General features: G+C 42.0%; 1 protein-coding gene across 1 annotated transcript in view; it reads right to left on the reverse strand.

Moving 5' to 3' along the window:
• Nucleotides 1-21,177, reverse strand: part of LOC117511711 (retinal-specific phospholipid-transporting ATPase ABCA4-like) — a 210,397-nt gene that overhangs the window by 26,100 nt on the left and 163,120 nt on the right. Inside the window, exons 42-43 of the mRNA XM_034171629.1 lie at nucleotides 20,597-20,726; nucleotides 10,908-11,028 (exon numbers count right to left, since the gene is read on the reverse strand). Of these exons, the coding sequence (XP_034027520.1) occupies nucleotides 10,908-11,028; nucleotides 20,597-20,726 (251 nt within the window). The remainder of the gene's footprint in view (nucleotides 1-10,907; nucleotides 11,029-20,596; nucleotides 20,727-21,177) is intronic.

Below are 21,177 nucleotides of genomic sequence, written 5' to 3' on the forward strand. Positions count from 1 at the left end.
GTCCAATCAACTGAATTTACACCAGGTGGACTCCAATTAAGCTGTAGAAACATCTCAAGGATGATCAGTGGAAACAGGATGCACCTGAGTTCAATTTTAAGTTTCATGGCAAAGGCTGTGAAAACTTATGTGCCTGTGAGTTCTTAGGTTTTTTTTTATTTTTAATAAGTTTGCATAAAATCTAAAAAAAAAAGCTTTTTCTCATTGTCATTATGGGGTAGTGTGTTTGTAATTTTGAGGGGAATAAGGCTGTAACAAAAAAAGTAGTAACTGTGCAACGCTGTGAATACTTTCTGAAGGCACTGTACATAAGTCTGTAATGGTGTTTTTTTACTGTGTACGACTTAATCATAGAACCTTTGTGTGACATCATTATAAAGTCATTCATACTAATCAATCACAAATATTTTGCTGATCAATATATAAGATCATGCAGGTTCAGATTCAGGTGATGTTATGCATGCATTGAGCATTCTTGGATGCTGACATATTCAAAAATAAATAAATAAAAATGTGTTTTTCGGACTACGTTTATGGCCACCTTGACCTTTGACCAAGCTACTCCAAAACGTAATCCCCTCTAGATATGTATCCAAGTAATATTACCACCAACACTGAATGAAATCCATCCAACCATTTTGAGTTAGGTTGTCCACACACACACACACACACACACACACACACACACACACACACACACACACACACACACACACACACACACACACAAACACACGCGCCAGTGGAAATAATACCCTGCTACCGCTGCTTATCGACAAACAGGGTAATGAACAGCTGAAAGCATTTAAAGCTGCAGGCACCTGTGGGACTGAGAATGAACTTCTTCAGGCAGGTGGCAATGCTGCTACCATGGCACCGCTGGCAATCTTTGCTTGTATTCGTGATGTCGGTATAATTTCAGCAGACTGGAAGAAAAGGACTTGGTGTCCCTCTGAAAAGGAAAGGGTTACCACCTGAACTGTTGTGGACTGGTTGCCTTGGATCCTGTTTGGCAATGAGCCATTCAGACCATTCCATAGGGTGATGTAGTGATGTGCAGCACGGTGACCTGATCTCTGTAGTTTGATCTCTGAAGCTGATCAGACTTGTTACTTCTGGAAATGTTAGTGACTGAGCAGAAACAGTCTGAAACAAGCAAGACTTAATCTTTTTTTCTTTTTTCTCTCTCTTTCTGCTTTCCATCTCACTCAAAGTTGTGCTTAATAGTATTCTCTCTGGAATAAGCGGGTATAGAAAATGGATGGATGGATTTGAGCATCTAATTTTGACAACCTCAAAGCAGACAAATGTCACTCACACCTGTGATCTTTTGTGCCCCTACTCAGACCCAGGTTGTGAACCATGGGATTAGAAAAGCAGGTTGCGTGGCAAATTATTAACTTCATGAAAGGAACAAGAAAGGAGACCTCCCGTGTGTGAGAGCGTGTGCGTGTGTCTAAGACTTAACATTCACGGATCTTACTGTCAAACTCAAAAATATTCAATCAATTACGAATACAGCAGGGATGGGTATCGATATAGATTTTATCGATATCGATACCATTATCAATTCCACTTATCGATCCGATCCCTTATCGATTCCCTTATCGATATCTCTTGTGAATTTTTTTGTGTACTAAAAGCAGGCTTTACAAGTTTTCTATGTCAGCGGGGTCAAAGAGCTTTTTCTTATCGTGCACCCGCTCTGTAGAACAGTTTTCCTGCGACCGTGAGGCAGTCAGAGTCCATGGACATTTTTAAGTTAAGACTTAAAGCCTATTTTATTCTCTTTCTTATGAATAGTTTTTACTTTTAAAACTGTTTTATTATTTTACTTCCGTTTTAATTATGTATTTGAATTTTTTTTTTTTTTTTATTTATTTAAATTTTTATGTTGAACTGTTGTGAGGCGCCTTGACATGGCTTTTGTTGTGATTTGGCACTTTATAAGCTGATTAAATTGAAATTGAATTGAAATTGAACAACATTTATTGAGTCTTAAAGTAAATAAATATGAAATTGGTCACTGGATCCTTAAACTTTGGACATAATAAACTCTACATGGTGGATCCTTGAACTCTCGACATAAATAGAAATAAACAAAATCTGTTGTTTTGTCAAAAGCATTTCCTTTCAGATATTATTGGCATGAATGTCTTTCCATACATCTGAGCTGAGCTCTTACAGCTGGCTGTGCTGCACGCCAAGATGTAATTCATAAAGAATGCAGGACGTCTCATTTTGGGAGGAAACAAAACATTTTAGTCGATTGTAGTTTCCTTGTCTGTCTTACAACGTTTGCAAGAGGTTGTCATTTTATTTAAAGCGGCAATTTGTTTTGAAGTTATTAATTCCGACAGGATGCTGTCTCAGCAGAGAGCCACGCAGTGTTTGGAACTGTGCCAACGGAATGGAGGATGATTCTCGTTTCTTGACTGCAACAAGACAAGAGTCCCAGTTAATGACTTTAATGCACACAAAGTGACTCACGATATTTTAATGGCTTTGAGAGGGGTTAAGAAGCGGACTTGCCGTTTCTGAAGAGCAGTGAATCAAAGAACCAATGAGCTAGTGGATCGAAGCATTGCTCCAATGGTCCACGCTTCAAAGTGGTGTCGCACTGCAGAAACGGTTGATTACAGAGCCGCTGCAGGGGTCTGCAATCAACGTAGAGGAATGATCATTTTCCCGACACAAACACAAAAACAATGGCTGCTCTGAAGAACCGATAAGGGAATCGTTAAGCAAAAAGGCTATTGATATCAGTGGATCGAATAAATTTCTTAACGATACTCAAAAAGAAACCGGTTCTCGATACCCAACCCTAGAATACAGTGTCTCATATATTAATCTGGTTTGTGGAAAAAGATACCTGCTTGGACTTTTTGGGGGGGGGGGGGGGGGGTTTACCAGATGCAGATAAAAATTTTCATGTCTGTTGAAACTTTACAGTGCCTACCAGTGATCCAAGAGAAGAAACGATACTGGAAGAGAATGTTAAGGAGGAAGTAGACAAATCCCTCAGCAGTCATGCAGAACAGGTTCTTCCCAATAAAGCCCCAGTTGTATGGGTCTGGACTGTAGTCCTCTCCTGGTGGAACATGAACAGAAAACATTCAAAGAAAAGACACCTTATAATATGTGACATGTAGGTGTGTGTGGAGGGGGGCAGTGTTGCTTAAATACAAAGTTTTGTCAGCTAAAAGAAATTGTGTATTTTTAAATGTGAATAGCATTCACACATTAGTAATTTATACAATAAATTTGAGATACAGCGCCCTACAAAAATATTGAAACACTTGGTATTTCACACACTTTAATTTGTTTATGCCATTTAAAATACAAATATAATGCAATGCTAATGCTCGGCCGGATGAGCATAAAGCTAGGTAACAGAATGTGACCTTTTGACCTCTTAAAATAGGTCAAGGTTAGCCACTTTGAACTTGTCCAAGGTCTGTGTCCCAAGAATGCGCCCTGTGAATTTGAAGACTCTGGCAGTAATAGAGCTGGACATATGCTGGGCAGAGACAGATGGACGGATGGCTGGATGCATGGCCTTCGCAATACCCAATTTTCTTAAAAAGAAGACCTGAAAGTTCAGCTACAATTTGCCAGAAGGTGTGAGATGCAAGCCTATATTTGATGTTTTGGTGGAAGAAAATCCTCCTCTGTACCACTTCATCATGAAGCTGTATGATCCAATTGGAGACCCCTAATGCTGGACTGCTGTAAGCCAGAAAATAGAACATTGCAGTAGTCCAATCTAGAAGAGACAAACACATGAATCAGGGTCTCAGCATCAGCCATAGACAGGATGGGACGAATCTTCGCTATATTTCGCAGGTGGAAGAAAGTAGTCCTTGTAATATCTCTAATGTGGAGGTCAAAGGACAACTCCCCTCCTCTCCCTACCAGCCTACCAGTCTCAACTGGACAGTTACAGCCACACATTCTGCCACATCCACTCTAGAATGTTTGCACTATATGCTATTTGCACAATTTTTGATTTTCACACTATATAAATAACTATATAACTGTCATAACCAAGTATAACTGTCCTAATACTATTTTTAATACATTTCGATGATTTTTTTTTTCCTTGCCATATATTGTTTTGTGTGTGTCTTATGTTGCTACAGTTGTTCTCAAAGTTTAAATACCCTGATAGAAATTTGCAGAATTTGCTCGGTGCATAATTTCTCCAATCACAGCCACAGAAGCCTGTAATTTCTTTTGGGTTGTCTGAGTGCCTTGGTGGCTTTCCTCACCAGGGGTGCATTACTCTAATCTGACCACTTTTTCAGTAACGAGTAATCTTACGCATTAAAATTTCCAAACCAGTAATTAGATAAAAGTTACTTCTCCAAATCACTGTGCGTTACTATTTTGTATTTTATACAGTATAAATCAGGGGTGCCCGACCGGGAGATCACAGCATTTAAACAGGCCTGTGGACAGAATAACTCCAAGTTGAAAAAACAGTTGTCATCTGTCAAAGCGTGGTGACGGAAGCACACCTGCACTGAGCTTCACTAAGACATTTCGTGTTTTTTTTCTTTCTTTAAAATTGTGTGCTGAGTGTACTCGCTAAAAACAGCTGAAGACCCACAACGCATTAACAACAAACACTAACGCTCTTTTCCACCCAAATGCACCTAAAGTCTCCTTCTGAGGATGACATGATGTAAAAAGATCTCAGTCTGGTCATGCATTCTGCATAAATACACGTTATCGATACTTCCTGGTCAGATGGCAAACCAGGGCGAATCCAGACAGGAAGGGGGCGTGGGGGGGGGGGGCGCGGCCCCCACAATACCCCTAGAGTAAATGATGATTAGGGGAGATGATGATCTAGTGGTTAAGGTGTTGGGCTTGAGTCCAGAAGATCATGGTTCAAATCCCAGCCTGACTGGAAATCACTAAGGGCCCTTGGGCAAGGCCTTTAATCCCCTATTGCTCCCGGTATGTAATGAGCGCCTTGTATGGCAGCACCCTGACATTGGGGTGAATGTGAGGCATAAATGTAAAGCGCTTTGAGCGTCTGATGCAGATGCAAAAGCGCTATATAAATGCAGTCCATTTACCATTAAAGGTCTACTTTTGAAGAAATGTTTTTCATACTCTACTACTACTACTACTACTACTAATAATAATAATAATAATAATAATTTCAACAACAAAAATGTTTAGAAAGAATTTAAATGTTACATTTATAAACAATGTAGATTCTAAATTGTAAGTTTTACCATTACAGGGCTGTCAGTAGTTAAATATGAGGTGAAGATTGATTGTATTTTTTTATAATACAAGTATTTATGTGGTCAGCACGGCGGCTTAGTGGTTAGCACTGGTGCCTCACAGCAAGGAGGTCATGGGTTCAATTCCCACCTGTGGAATTCTGTGTGGAGTTTGCATGTTCTCCCGTGTTTGTGGGTTCTCTACGGGTGCTCCGGCTTCATCCCACATCCAAAGACATGCAGGTTTGGTGATTGCAAACTTTAAATTGTCCGTAGGTGTGCATGTTTGTTTGCCGATATGTGGCCTGTGACAGACTGGCATCCTGTCCAGCGTGTACCCCACCTCACGCTCTATGACTAGTGGGATAGGTTCCAGCCCCCCCATGTCCCTTGATAGGAGTAAGCCGTTCAAGATGAGTGAGTGAAGTACTTCTGTTCATTGAAGTCAAGAAAGCGGTTGTGTGCGTTTCTCCAGCGTGAGTTCATCCAGGCCCGAGGCATCGGTGGCGGCAGTTCATCCAGGCCCGAGGCATCAGTGGCGGCGATACATCCAGGCCCGAGTGACCAAATACTTATTTTCCAGCATGGTTTACAATTAAATTCTTTAAAAATTCTACAATGTGATTTTCTGGATTTTTTTTCTTCTCATTTTGTCTCTCATAGTTCAAGTGTACCTCAGTTGGACAGGGTAGTCTTCTAACTAATAACAATTTTTTGGGCCACCTTTCCTCTGTTGTGAGAAATAAATACAAAGACACTGACATCCACAAAATTTAGGCCCAATCTCAATTCTCTTTTGTACCCCTTCCCCTTGGCCCTACCCCTACCCCTACCCCTTTAAAACAAGGGGTAAGGCAAAGGGGTATGCCTCTAGCCCTATGAACTGAGACACCCCTCCACCTTAGGGGGAAAAAAAACTGAAATAGAAGATAGAAAAACAGAAGAAGTTGCAGATTTCTTCGATGCATCGCAATCATGTCGGAGAATTTTGTAGTATTAATAATTAATTTAATAAATTTGTAATTTAATAATAATAATTAATAGTATTAATAATCAATTAATTAGTAATTAATTAATGTTGATACTACTAATAATTGTCATTAATAATAGTAATAATTAATATTGTACTTGATTAATCATTAGTTGATTGATTAGTAATTAATTAATTAATTCATTAATTAGTAATTAAAATAAATAAACACTTGAAATATATCAGTTTGTGTGGAATGAATGTTTACATTATACAAGTTTCATTTTTGAATGTAATGACTGAAATAAATCAACTTTTTCATGATATTCTAATTATATGCACCCCTTGTATGTATGTTTTGGGCTGCATCTAGTTCTGTTAACCTTATATTTCTTTTTCAAATTCTCCCATTGTTTGCATCCAGCCCTAATTCCTTTAGAAATTTCCTTGACAAATAACAGCAGTCTATTAGGATGTCAGGTTATGTATTACACATACATGTGTGTATATATTTTCCAACTTACTCCCATTAGTGAAACTTCCTCATTTTCTGCCTGAAAGCTTATTAGGAGATGAGTGTGCTCAGGGCTCCCTGTTTGTTTACTAAATACACATCTGACAGACCTTGAAATCCAACAGCAGGGATTGATATTATCCAAACATTTATGAACATACAAATTAATGTGCTTGTCCTTTATCATGATTTTCTCCATTGTGAGATACAAAAGTGTCTTATCGTAGCGTTCGTGTGTATATGCATTATAACTCCTCAGCACACGAGTGAAGTTACGATATTCTTCAGAACGACAATATATGCAACATGCATCCAGCAGCAAAGACGTTGCTGTTATAGGCAACTGCCTGTAAAGTTTTTTGGCAAGTTATAACTTTCTAAACAGCGTAATTTGTAATGAAAGCTGCTTTCATTTGTGCGGCTCTGGGTGCCATGTTTGTTTCTTTAGAGACAGCAGTAAGCTCCTCCTACCCCTCCAAACGGAGTGTGCATCCAGATTCACTCCGTTTGAAGGGGTTTGTAGCCCTCCCCTAGCCCTCCACCTCTCCAAAAAGAGAATTGAGACACCCCTCTGTTCTCGTGCCCGCGTAAAATGGAGGGTAAGGGGTAAGGGGAAAGGCCAAGGGGTAGAATTGAGATTCAGCCTTACTTTTGATCGGGAAAACTGACTTCACTTGCCACTTAGTTTACCCTTAATGTATCCAAAAAAACACTAATTTATAAGGGGTGTCTTTATGCATGAAATATGGCATAACTGCAGCAAATATATATGTAGTTTTGCAGATATAGCTACTGATTGACTGTGCCCCTTGATTCACCGTGCCCCGGTTTCGCCTATATATATTATTATATATATATATATATATATATATATATATATATACATTGTATGTAAATGTTTGGGCACCCCCTGATGATTCCATGATTTTCCTTTATGAATTATGGTTGTTTGGATCAGCAATTTTAGTTAAATACGAAGTCTGTTAGAAAAGTATCCGACCTTATTATTTTTTTCAAAAACCATATGGATTTGAATCACGTGTGACTGCGTCAGCCAAGCTTGAACCCTCGTGCGCATGCGTGAGTTTTTTCATGCCTGTCGGTTGCGTCATTCGCCTGTGAGCAGGCTTTGAGTGAGGTGTGGTCTACCCCTCTCGTCTATTTTTTATTGCGAATAAATGTCTGAACGATTTGGATCTTTGCTGCATCAATTTTTTTCCAGAAACTGTAAGAGACCTCCAGGTGGACACCGTTCGAAAAATTAATATGGTTTTCAGGGACGATTTTATGGGGATTAAATTAAGGAGTGTTACTGCCCCTTTAAGGACAGCCCACAACTGCTGAGAGCGCAGCGCACTCCCAGCGCCGATGGACAGGCTGACACCCCGCACAAACAACCAGATCATTTCCAACGTGAAAGCTTTGTTGATCCGGGACCTCGTCTGACTTTCACAAAAAGGCAGAAGATTGACATCAGCACTTTTTCCGGCACATTTCACCGTTACAGGAGTTTTTTTTTGGAAAAGAAGCCGAGGGATGCACCACGGAGCCGTTCATTACACGGACAAAACCACCTCGGTGTTGGTTTCACAGGCGGCTTAAAGGTGGATTTCAGACAGATTCCGTTTGCTTTCCAGTCGTGTGAATATCCGATTGTGATTGTGCATGAGCTGGACATGCCAGAACATGTCCTGTGAGGCTTCATCATGGCGTTGCTTTTTGCCATGCAGCTCCCCGTGACGCGCGGAATTCCTCCGCTTTTGTTCCTCTTTCCATGACAAAAACTCCTGTAACAGTGAAATGTGCCGTTCATTTCTAAACTGGATGCTGTCTTGATCCGGTATGTCCTCTGACTAGCACAGGAATTGTGAAAAGACGTGGACATCTGCACTTTTTCGGCACATTAAGACAGACGTGCGGAGGAGTTCGGCGCGTCGTAGTGCAGCCGCTCGGCGCAAAGAAACGCCGTGATGAAGCCTCACAGGACATGTTGGGGCTTGTCCAGCTCAAACTCAATTTCTCGGATATTCACATGACAAAAAGCAACCAGAATCCTCTGAAAGCCTCCTGAGAGACCAACACCGAGGTGGTTTTGTGCCGCGTCAAGAGCGGCACGGTGGCGCGTCCCTCGGCTTCTTTTTCCATGAAAAAAATACTCCTGTAACGTGGAATGTGGCGGAAAAAGTGCTGATGTCCATGTCTTTTCACAATTCCTGTGCTAGTCAGAGGACATACTCTTACAGTTTCTGGAAAAAAATTGATGCAGCAAAGATCCAAATCGTTCAGACATTTATTCGTAATAAAAATAGACGAGAGGGGTAGACCACACCTCACTCAAAGCCTGCTCACAGGCGAATGAAGCAACCGACAGGCATGAAAAAACTCACGCATGCGCACGAGGGTTCAAGCTTGGCTGACGCAATCACACTGATTCAAATCCATATGGTTTTTAAAAAATATAAGGTCGGATACTTTTCTAACAGCCTCGTATATCATATATAGCAGACAAATACAGTGATATTTGAGAATTGAAATGAAGTTTATAGGATTTACAGAAAGTGTGCATAATTAGGCAGGTGCATAAATTTGGGCGCCCCAACAGAAAAAATACCTAAATATTTAGTAGATCTTCCTTTTGCAGAAATAACAAGCTCTAAACGCTTCCTATAGCTTCCAATCAGAGTCTGGATTCTGGTTGAAGGTATTTTGGACCATTCTTCTTTACAAAACATCTCAGGTTTGTTGGTTTCCAAGCCTGCTTAAAATCACACCACAGATTTTCAATAAAATTCAGGTCTGGGGACCGAGATGGCCATTCCAGAACGTTGTACGCCTTAGTAGATTTTGAGCAGTGTTTAGGGTCATTGTCTTGTTGAAAGATTCAGCGCCGGCACAACTTCAACTTTGTCACAGATTCTTGAACATTGTTCCAAGAATCTGCTGATATTGACTGGAATCCATAGACCCTCAACTTTAACAACATTCCCAGTACCTGCACTGGCCACATAGCCCCACAGCATGATGAAGCACCTCCGAATTTTACGTACTGTAGGTAGCAGTGTTTTCTTGGAATGCTGTGTTCTTTTCAGCCATGCATACCGCCCCTTGTTATGTCCAGATAACTCAATTTTAGTTTCATCAGTCCACAGCACCTTATTCCAAATGTACAAATGTGCTTTAGTATATCTCAAATGACTGTTTGTGCCATGTATGCAGAAAAGGCTTCCTCTGCATTACAGCATCATACAGCATATAGTTGAATGATGCACAGACACTATCTGCAGCAAGATCATATTGGTCTTTGGAGCAGGTCTGTGGGTTGACTATGACTGTTCTCACCATCCTTTGCTTCAGCTTATCTGAGATTTTTCTTGGCCTGCCACTTCGGGCCTTAACTAGTACTGTGCCTGCGGGCTTCCATTTCCTCATTATGTTCTTCACAGTGGAAACTGATAGCTGAAATCTCTGAGATAGCTTTTTGTATCCTTCCCCTAAACCATGGTGTTGAACAATGTTTGTTTTCAGGTCATTTGAGAGTGATTAGAGGCTCCCATGTTGCCACTCATTAGAAGAGATGTAAGAGGGGAAACATTTGCAAATGGCCACCTTAAATACCCTTTCTCATGATTGGATTCACCTGTGTATGGAGGTCAAGGGTCAGTGAGCTTACCAAATCAATTTTGTGTGCAATAATTAGTGCTAAATGTTTCAAATCATTAAATGACAGGGTGCCCAAATTTATGCACCTGCCTAATTTTGTTTAACTAATATTGCACAGTTTCTGTAAATACTATAAACTTCATTTCACTTCTCAAATATCAGTGTGTTCCTCTGCTATATGATATATAACTGAAATTTCTGTTCCAGACAACCAATGATTTCTAAAGGAAAATCATGAAAATTATCAGGGGTGCCCAAACTTTTGCATACAACTGTATGTAGAGCTGCCCCAAAGATCTGATTTCCTGGTTCTGCTCCTTTTTGTGAATACATCTTGAAAATTTAATAACTTTTTTTAGTAATCCTGGTACACATCCAACAAGCCAAAAAGCAATATTGCTAAAATCATTATGGAGGGAATTATTATTGGGGGGAGGGTATTTTTCAAATAACTAAATTATTAAAATATTTCTGGAAAAACCTTTATTTATTTTATGTTCTGTGACATTTTGCAATATGTAACCTTGGACAGGTTTCGTATGTTTAAAATGTCATCTGTTTTTCCGTCCTTCCAAATACGTTCTCTTTCCTGGGCCACATCCACATCTTCCTCTACAATATGAGGCTTTGGGCAATCTGATATCCTGCCAATAGAAAGCAGTCATTTAGAAACAGCAGAAGAGCACCTAGTGAGTACAACATCATCAATGCTGAAAAACCAAACAGTTTTCAAAACATTTTTTTTAATACCGCGAAGACATTATAATAATGCCTGTCTGACTGTACACTGTATTTTTGTAGGTTTGCAAGACATGTTACATGGCAAATGTTATGGACAGGTGAGGCTGTGCTCTTCCAAACCTACACCTCATTCCACCACAGTGATTCTAAGTGATGGCACAGTCCTGACAGAAGTTGATCACTAACTTCCACTGTCAAGTTGAACTAGCTACTTTTTGCAGTTGCACAAGGTTTATCCTTCTGTCACAATTTTGGGCATCTCCAGTGCTGGGGTTCATGTAGATCAGGGGTGGGGCAACTTGTCCCAGAAAGGGCCAAGAGGGTGCAGGTTTTCTTTGTAGCCACTGACTCCACCAGGTGTTTCACTGATTAACTGATTCCATCTGCTCAAAGTGATATTAATCACAGAAATCGCCTGGTGGAGTCAGTGGCTGCAAAGAAAACCTGCACCCTCTTGGCCCTTTCTGGAACAAGTTGCCCACCCCTGATGTAGATGATCCTCCAGTCAACTGTGAACTCTAAAATTGTGGTGACATTGCAAATATAATGAAACTGTCATGCCCGGCCCAGTTCCAGGTTTTCATCCGTACTTTGCCTCTTTATTTAGTTCATCCCCTTCTGCCTTGCTTTTTTTAATTAATTATTTCATGATTTGCTTATCTCTGTTCTAGTTTTGCTGTTCTCATTTCAGTGGGTTTCTGTTGTACTTTTAGATTGGGTTCTGATTTCTGTTTATTAGTCTGTTCCTGTTTAGTTTTGCTTTAGTATTGCTTTCCTGATCAGTTCTTATGTAGTTCTTTTGTTCGCATGTTCATGTTGATTTCAGTTCCTGTTTTTGTAGTTTTACATTCTGTGTTAGTTTGATCTCACTCCCAGTTATGTTCTAACTCCACAGCCCTGCACCTGCTATGTCTTTGTCTTTGTTCATTATTCGTTTATTCCTCACACCCAGCTTATTATGTTCACATCACTGCACCTGCCCCATGTCTTTGTCTCCCACCTTGTTTATTGTCTGCTTTGTTTTTTGTTTACCTCCCACTCTTGCACCAGCTCACGTGTCTTTGTGTATTACATCACTTCAGCTTGTGCACTCCCCTCCTCACATTCTTGACTGTGCCACGCCCCTTCTAGATTGTTCTCACGTGCACCTCGTGACCCACCTGTCCCCCATTTCACACTAATTAGTCCACATGGTATTAAACCGACGTCCTTCACTTCCTTGCCAGATGTTGTCACAGTACATTTTCCAGCTCCCTTCACAGTCCTGTTTTTCTCAAGCCGTGTATTGAACTACTGCTCTGTGTTTCCTCGACCATGCCTCTTGCCTCATCCCAGATTTCGGTGTTTGCTGTGCCTCTGACCCCTGCTCATTTATGACTGCTTCTCTGCCTAATCCTCCTTGTACTTCTGCTTTGCTGACTGACCACATGTGTACTGAAACCAAGCCTTGAATAAAGACCATGATTTCTCCTACACCTAAGCCTAGTCTGGGAGTTTGCATTGTAGGTCCAGCCGCATGGTAGCTGGGCAGCCACCTGTTCTGACAGTACAATCTGGCCAGACATGGACCCCGCAAGCTCCACTCCTGCCTTGGACTCTGTTGCTGCACTCCCAGATATTGAGGTGATAAAGAGGATTTTTTCTGACCTCTCTTTTTTTTTTTTGTCTGTTTTGTGGACAGTTACACTCCAAGAGAAAAGTTTGATTATCTTGATCAAGCCTGGGATCTTATGTTCAAACCAATGACTATTTGACTATTCCCAGAGCTTCTGAGCCTGGATGATGTTTTTTGTGAACAGAAGCGTCCAGATGGATGAAGCACCCTGAGGCCTACCTGCCATCTGATGATGATGAGTCAGACTAGACGGATGTTGGCGAGGAAGAGGTTCTGAGTCAGAGCAGTTAGTACTACAGAACACGGCTTTGTCACTATTTAAAATACAAGACTTATTTTTTGAGTATCAGGACTGCCACAGTCTGCAGAGCAACAGCGCATTTCGTCGGCACTCAGTCAGATCTTTTTAGCTGAGCCAGAGCTGTTAAACAGATTCCCAGAGCTGAGAGACATAAAGACGCAGTTTCAACAGGGTTGCGTCCTTCCTGCGTTGAGACCCCATGGACTTTTTCTTCAAGTCTGAGCTCACTGCCACTTGTTGTGAGAAACAGCACATCATAACTATTTCAGACGCCACCCTCTCTCCACCCAGGCACGAAATAACACAGACGCTGGCCCTTACCTCATGTCTCCTGTTCCAGAGATGTCACCTCCAAAGTCTACTCCAAGGAGAAACCCCAGTGGTGTCCAGAATTTCGCACCCAGAACCGTGGAGCCACTTATCCCGGTCGCTAGCTCCACAGCGCACCCGGAACTTGTCACTCTGGTTGCCAGTGCCCTGAAGGTGAGTGCCACAGCCTCAACCTCAGCTTCAGCCTTAGAGATCCCTCCACCAATGATCACCTCTGTTCCTGGGTTGCCGACTCCTCTATTGTGATCATTCTTCCAAGATCAGCTGATCACATGCCTCCGAGATCGCAAATAGAGCCATCGGGAGAAGCCCCATCATCTGGAGCCCAGCCTCGGTGTGGCGCGCAGCCTGCTGCCTGAAGATGATGTCGGTCATGGCATGTGGCCTGCCGCCTGAAGATGGTGCTGTCATGGTGCGCGGCCCGCCGCCTGAAGATGGTGTCGTCATGGCGTGGCCCGCCACGTGAAGATGGTGTCGTCATGGTGTGTGACCCGCTGGCTGAAGATGGTACTGTCATGGCACATGGCCCGCCACCTGAAGATGGTGCCATCATGGCGTGCGGCCCACTGCCTGAAGATGGTGCCTGAAGATGGTGCCGTCATGGCGCATGGCCCACCACTTGAAGATGGTGCCATCATGGTGCGCACCACGTCGTCTTGTCCTCTGATTGATACACCCACAGTAGGTCCAGCTTCTCTGCCACCTGCAGCCCGCTCAGACTCTGCTTCCGCATGTACCATGGCCACAACGCAGATGACGTCACGTCCATCTGCTCCCTCACCCTTGCCAGCTTAGATTCACTGTGCTCTGTCTCAGATTCTCCCACAGTGGCTGCTGAAGGACTCTCCCCGCCTCCTGTGTCTCGGCCAGTGGCGGCATCAGAGGGGGGCACCCGCACACACACCGACAGTGCAGCTGTCCCAGAGCTTCTGCAGCCTGTTCCAGCATCTGTCCAGAAGATAACCTCAGAGAACTGTGACTGTGGGATGGTTAGTGACTTTTCATTTTTTCATCTGGTTTATGCTGATCTGTTTCCATGCCTCTGACATGTTGGAAACCTGTTGAAAGCATCATGTCTGAACCTGAAATGTTTTTCATGTATGCTCCTTTCAAATTTATTATTTGTCATGTATCTTATGAGGAGCTGCAGATTTAATTCTGTCTTCAGGTCCTCTCAGGGAGGAAGCTGTGACTGAGTCCCTGGTTTGGTTCCCTACAAGGTTTTTCTGTTCTGATACTGTTTAAATCTTCCTGTGCGCATCCTCTATTTTTTTGAGAGAAATTGTTTCCATGATTAACTCGTTTGCTGATGAAATCTCTTTTCTAAGGTCGGTTAACAATTTATGCTGTCGGGTGCTTTTACTTACTGTGTTTTTGAATTAAGCATTTCAGTGCGCCATGTACGCTCCTCATGAAATTACGATTACCTTATGCCTAATGTGGAGCTACATTATCCCTTTCTTTGGATCCTATTTGGGAAAACACTGTCGCGTGGTGGAAAGGAACTCCTCTCATATGATAGCAGAGTCCTCTCCTTGGTTCTTGACTGGTTCCGTTCTAGATTTTTCTTGGGGAATTTGTTGGTTTTCGTAGTTTTAGAAGGAAGTGGTTGTTGGATCACACACCTGAGTACCTCAGTTAAGCTTTTCCCTGGTATTCACATTGGTATGCTGATTGTTTCTTTCAAGCCTCCACCGAGTTCATTAAGTCTCTGGCTCCTGGACTCGTGGGGACCGGATTAGTTGCTGGGAGTGGGATTTCAGGGCGCTTTGTGTTACTCCCACTCTTTGGGTATGTGTTATTTTGTGGGTCCTGGTTCTTCATCGGCTACCATGGGTTCTCCGTAGGATGGTCACCTCCCTAAAACATTCAGTTTTTGCCCTTTGTGGTTCCACGTGTTTCAGTTCTGAATTTATTCCTTGAGGTTTCCCTCTGATTCCACCATAGAGGCCTGTGTCCCTAATTGTCGATCCCCTGATTCGGTCATGGGTTTTGAAAGGCCTCCGGGCAGTCCTCCAGATCGTGCCTTCAGCCGGCCCCCTGATCTTTAGATGCACCAGGTTACTCCTTGTCCTCGTCCTGTTTTCCAGCTGTTCCTTCCTTTCCCAGTTTTTGATCGTGGTATGGGTCATCCTTGCCATCTCCAGTTTTTTTAGGCCCTTTTGTGTGTACCCATGCCTCTTTGTTGTTTTGTTCGCATGTTCATGTTTGATTTCAGTTCCTGTTTTTGTAGTTTTACATTCTGTGTTAGTTTGATCTCACGGCCAGTTATTTATGTTCTAACTCCACAGCCCTGCACCTGCTATTGCCTTTGTCTCTGTTCATTATTCCGTTATTCCTCACACCCAGCTTATTATGTTCACATCACTGCACCTGCCCCATGTCTTTGTCTCCCACCTTGTTTATGTCTGCTTTGTGTTTTCGTTCACTCCCACTCTTGCACCCGCTCACGTGTCTTTGTGTATTACATCACTTCAGCTTGTGCACTGCCCTCCTCACATTCTTGACTGTGCCACGCCCCCTTCTAGATTGTTCCTTACGTGCACCTTGTTGACACCACCTGTCCCCCCATTTCACACTAATTAGGCCACATGTAGTTAAACCCCACAGTCCTTCACTTCCCTGCCTGATTGTTGACACAGTACACTTTCCAGCTCCCTTCACAGTCCTGTTTTTTGTCAAGCCGTGTATTGAACTACTGCTCTGTGTTTCCTCGACCATGCCTCTTGCCTCATCCCAGATTTGGTGTTTGCTCGTGCCTCTGACCTCTGCTCGTTCATGACTGCGTCTCTGCCTAATCCTGCTTGTACTTCTGCTGCACTGACTGACCATATGTGTACCAAAACCAAGCCTGGAATAAAGACCATGATTTCTCCTACACCTAAGCCTAGTATGGAGTTTGCATTGCGGGTCCAGCCGCCATGGCAGCCGGGCAGCCACCCATTCTGACAGAAAGGCATCAAAGGGCTGATGCATACCCAATGTGGACAACACACCGCAATATAAATGTTCACATATAAATATACAAATATACAGTGCATCCAGAAAGTATTGACAAGGCTTTACTTTTTCCACATTGTGTTACTTTACAGCCTTATTCCAAAATGGAGTAAATTCATTTTCCTCTCAAAATTCGACTCACAACACACCTTAATTACATGAAAAACTTAAAAAAATTTGCAACTTATTAAAAATAAAAACTAAGAAATCACATGTACATGAGTATTCGCACCCTTTGCCTATACTTTGTTGATGCACCTTAGGCAGCAATTACAGGGTCAAGCCTTCTTGAATATGATGTAACAAGCTTAGTGCACCTATCTTTGGGCAGTTTTTCCCATTCCTCATTGCAGTACCTTTCAAGCTCCATCAGGTTGGATGGGGAGCGCTGGTGCACAGCCATTTTCAGAACTCTCCAGAGATGTTCAATCAGATTCAGGACTGGGCTCTGGCTGGACCACTCAAGGACATTCACAGAGTTGTCCTGAAGCCACTCCTTTAATATCTTGGCTGTGTGTTTAGGGCCAGTGTCCTGATGAAAGATGAACTGTCGCCCCAGTCTGAGGTCAGGAGGCACTCTGAAGCAGGTTTTCTTCTAGGATGTCTCTGTACATTGCTGAATTAATCTTTCCCTCAATCTTGATTAGTCTCCCAGTTCCAGCCACTGAAAAACATCCCCACAGCATGATGCTGCCACCACCATGCTTCACTGTAGGGATGATATTGGCTACATGATGAGTGCTTTCCAAATTGTTTGAGCTTTGTCTCATCAAACCCGACAATTTTGTTTCTCATGGTCTGAGAGTCCTTCAGGTGCCTTTTGGCAAACGTCAGCAGGCTGACGTGCCTTTTACTATGGAGTGGCTTCCATCTGACCACTCTATCATACAGGCATGATTGGTGGATTGCTGCAGAGATGGTTGTCCTTCTTGAAGGTTCTCCTCTTTCCACAGAGGAATGCTGGAGCTTTGACAGAGTGACCATTTGGTCCTTCTCCCCCGACTGCTCAGTTTAGGCCGGTGGCCAGCTCGAGGAAGAGTCCTGGTGGTTCCAAACGTCTTTCATTTACAGATGATGGAGGCCACTGTGCTCATTGGGACCTTCAAACCAGCAGAAATGTTTCAGTACCCTTCCCCAAATGTGTGCCTCAAGACAATTCTGTCTGTCTCGGAGGTCTACTGACAATTCCTTTGACTTCATGCTTGGTTTGTGCTCTGACATGCACTGTCAACTGTGAGAACTTATATGTAGACAGGTGTGTGCCTTTCTAAATCATGTCCAATCAACTGAATTTACACCAGGTGGACTCCAATTAAGCTGTAGAAACATCTCAAGGATGATCAGTGGAAACAGGATGCACCTGAGTTCAATTTTAAGTTTCATGGCAAAGGCTGTGAAAACTTATGTGCCTGTGAGTTCTTAGGTTTTTTTTTATTTTTAATAAGTTTGCATAAAATCTAAAAAAAAAAGCTTTTTCTCATTGTCATTATGGGGTAGTGTGTTTGTAATTTTGAGGGGAATAAGGCTGTAACAAAAAAAGTAGTAACTGTGCAACGCTGTGAATACTTTCTGAAGGCACTGTACATAAGTCTGTAATGGTGTTTTTTACTGTGTACGACTTAATCATAGAACCTTTGTGTGACATCATTATAAAGTCATTCATACTAATCAATCACAAATATTTTGCTGATCAATATATAAGATCATGCAGGTTCAGATTCAGGTGATGTTATGCATGCATTGAGCATTCTTGGATGCTGACATATTCAAAAATAAATAAATAAAATGTGTTTTTCGGACTACGTTTATGGCCACCTTGACCTTTGACCAAGCTACTCCAAAACGTAATCCCCTCTAGATATGTATCCAAGTAATATTACCACCAACACTGAATGAAATCCATCCAACCATTTTGAGTTAGGTTGTCCACACACACACACACACACACACACACACACACACACACACACACACACACACACACACACACACACACACACACACAACACACGCGCCAGTGGAAATAATACCCTGCTACCGCTGCTTATCGACAAACAGGGTAATGAACAGCTGAAAGCATTTAAAGCTGCAGGCACCTGTGGGACTGAGAATGAACTTCTTCAGGCAGGTGGCAATGCTGCTACCATGGCACCGCTGGCAATCTTTGCTTGTATTCGTGATGTCGGTATAATTTCAGCAGACTGGAAGAAAAGGACTTGGTGTCCCTCTGAAAAGGAAAGGGTTACCACCTGAACTGTTGTGGACTGGTTGCCTTGGATCCTGTTTGGCAATGAGCCATTCAGACCATTCCATAGGGTGATGTAGTGATGTGCAGCACGGTGACCTGATCTCTGTAGTTTGATCTCTGAAGCTGATCAGACTTGTTACTTCTGGAAATGTTAGTGACTGAGCAGAAACAGTCTGAAACAAGCAAGACTTAATCTTTTTTCTTTTTTCTCTCTCTTTCTGCTTTCCATCTCACTCAAAGTTGTGCTTAATAGTATTCTCTCTGGAATAAGCGGGTATAGAAAATGGATGGATGGATTTGAGCATCTAATTTTGACAACCTCAAAGCAGACAAAATGTCACTCACACCTGTGATCTTTTGTGCCCCTACTCAGACCCAGGTTGTGAACCATGGGATTAGAAAAGCAGGTTGCGTGGCAAATTATTAACTTCATGAAAGGAACAAGAAAGGAGACCTCCCGTGTGTGAGAGCGTGTGCGTGTGTCTAAGACTTAACATTCACGGATCTTACTGTCAAACTCAAAAATATTCAATCAATTACGAATACAGCAGGGATGGGTATCGATAAGATTTTATCGATATCGATACCATTATCAATTCCACTTATCGATCCGATCCCTTATCGATTCCCTTATCGATATCTCTTGTGAATTTTTTTGTGTACTAAAAGCAGGCTTTACAAGTTTTCTATGTCAGCGGGGTCAAAGAGCTTTTTCTTATCGTGCACCCGCTCTGTAGAACAGTTTTCCTGCGACCGTGAGGCAGTCAGAGTCCATGGACATTTTTAAGTTAAGACTTAAAGCCTATTTTATTCTCTTTCTTATGAATAGTTTTTACTTTTAAAACTGTTTTATTATTTTACTTCCGTTTTAATTATGTATTTGAATTTTTTTTTTTTTTTTTATTTATTTAAATTTTTTATGTTGAACTGTTGTGAGGCGCCTTGACATGGCTTTTGTTGTGATTTGGCACTTTATAAGCTGATTAAATTGAAATTGAATTGAAATTGAACAACATTTTATTGAGTCTTAAAGTAAATAAATATGAAATTGGTCACTGGATCCTTAAACTTTGGACATAATAAACTCTACATGGTGGATCCTTGAACTCTCGACATAAATAGAAATAAACAAAATCTGTTGTTTTGTCAAAAGCATTTCCTTTCAGATATTATTGGCATGAATGTCTTTCCATACATCTGAGCTGAGCTCTTACAGCTGGCTGTGCTGCACGCCAAGATGTAATTCATAAAGAATGCAGGACGTCTCATTTTGGGAGGAAACAAAACATTTTAGTCGATTGTAGTTTCTTGTCTGTCTTACAACGTTTGCAAGAGGTGTCATTTTATTTAAAGCGGCAATTTGTTTTGAAGTTATTAATTCCGACAGGATGCTGTCTCAGCAGAGAGCCACGCAGTGTTTGGAACTGTGCCAACGGAATGGAGGATGATTCTCGTTTCTTGACTGCAACAAGACAAGAGTCCCAGTTAATGACTTTAATGCACACAAAAGTGACTCACGATATTTTAATGGCTTTGAGAGGGGTTAAGAAGCGGACTTGCCGTTTCTGAAGAGCAGTGAATCAAAGAACCAATGAGCTAGTGGATCGAAGCATTGCTCCAATGGTCCACGCTTCAAAGTGGTGTCGCACTGCAGAAACGGTTGATTACAGAGCCGCTGCAGGGTCTGCAATCAACGTAGAGGAATGATCATTTTCCCGACAAACACAAAAACAATGGCTGCTCTGAAGAACCGATAAGGGAATCGTTAAGCAAAAAGGCTATTGATATCAGTGGATCGAATAATTTCTTAACGATACTCAAAAAGAACCGGTTCTCGATACCCAACCCTAGAATACAGTGTCTCATATATTAATCTGGTTTGTGGAAAAAGATACCTGCTTGGACTTTTTGGGGGGGGGGGGGGGTTACAGATGCAGATAAAAATTTTCATGTCTGTTGAAACTTTACAGTGCCTACCAGTGATCCAAGAAGAAACGATACTGGAAGAGAATGTTAAGGAGGAAGTAGACAAATCCCTCAGCAGTCATGCAGAACAGGTTCTTCCCAATAAAGCCCCAGTTGTATGGGTCTGGACTGTAGTCCTCTCCTGGTGGAACATGAACAGAAAACATTCAAAGAAAAGACACCTTATAATATGTGACATGTAGGTGTGTGTGGAGGGGGGCAGTGTTGCTTAAATACAAAGTTTTGTCAGCTAAAAGAAATTGTGTATTTTTAAATGTGAATAGCATTCACACATTAGTAATTTATACAATAAATTTGAGATACAGCGCCCTACAAAAATATTGAAACACTTGGTATTTCACACACTTTAATTTGTTTATGCCATTTAAAATACAAAATATAATGCAATGCTAATGCTCGGCCGGATGAGCATAAAGCTAGGTAACAGAATGTGACCTTTTGACCTCTTAAAATAGGTCAAGGTTAGCCACTTTGAACTTGTCCAAGGTCTGTGTCCCAAGAATGCGCCCTGTGAATTTGAAGACTCTGGCAGTAATAGAGCTGGACATATGCTGGGCAGAGACAGATGGACG

The sequence above is a fragment of the Thalassophryne amazonica genome, chromosome 1, assembly GCF_902500255.1.
Source record: "Thalassophryne amazonica chromosome 1, fThaAma1.1, whole genome shotgun sequence".
NCBI lineage: Eukaryota > Metazoa > Chordata > Actinopteri > Batrachoidiformes > Batrachoididae > Thalassophryne > Thalassophryne amazonica.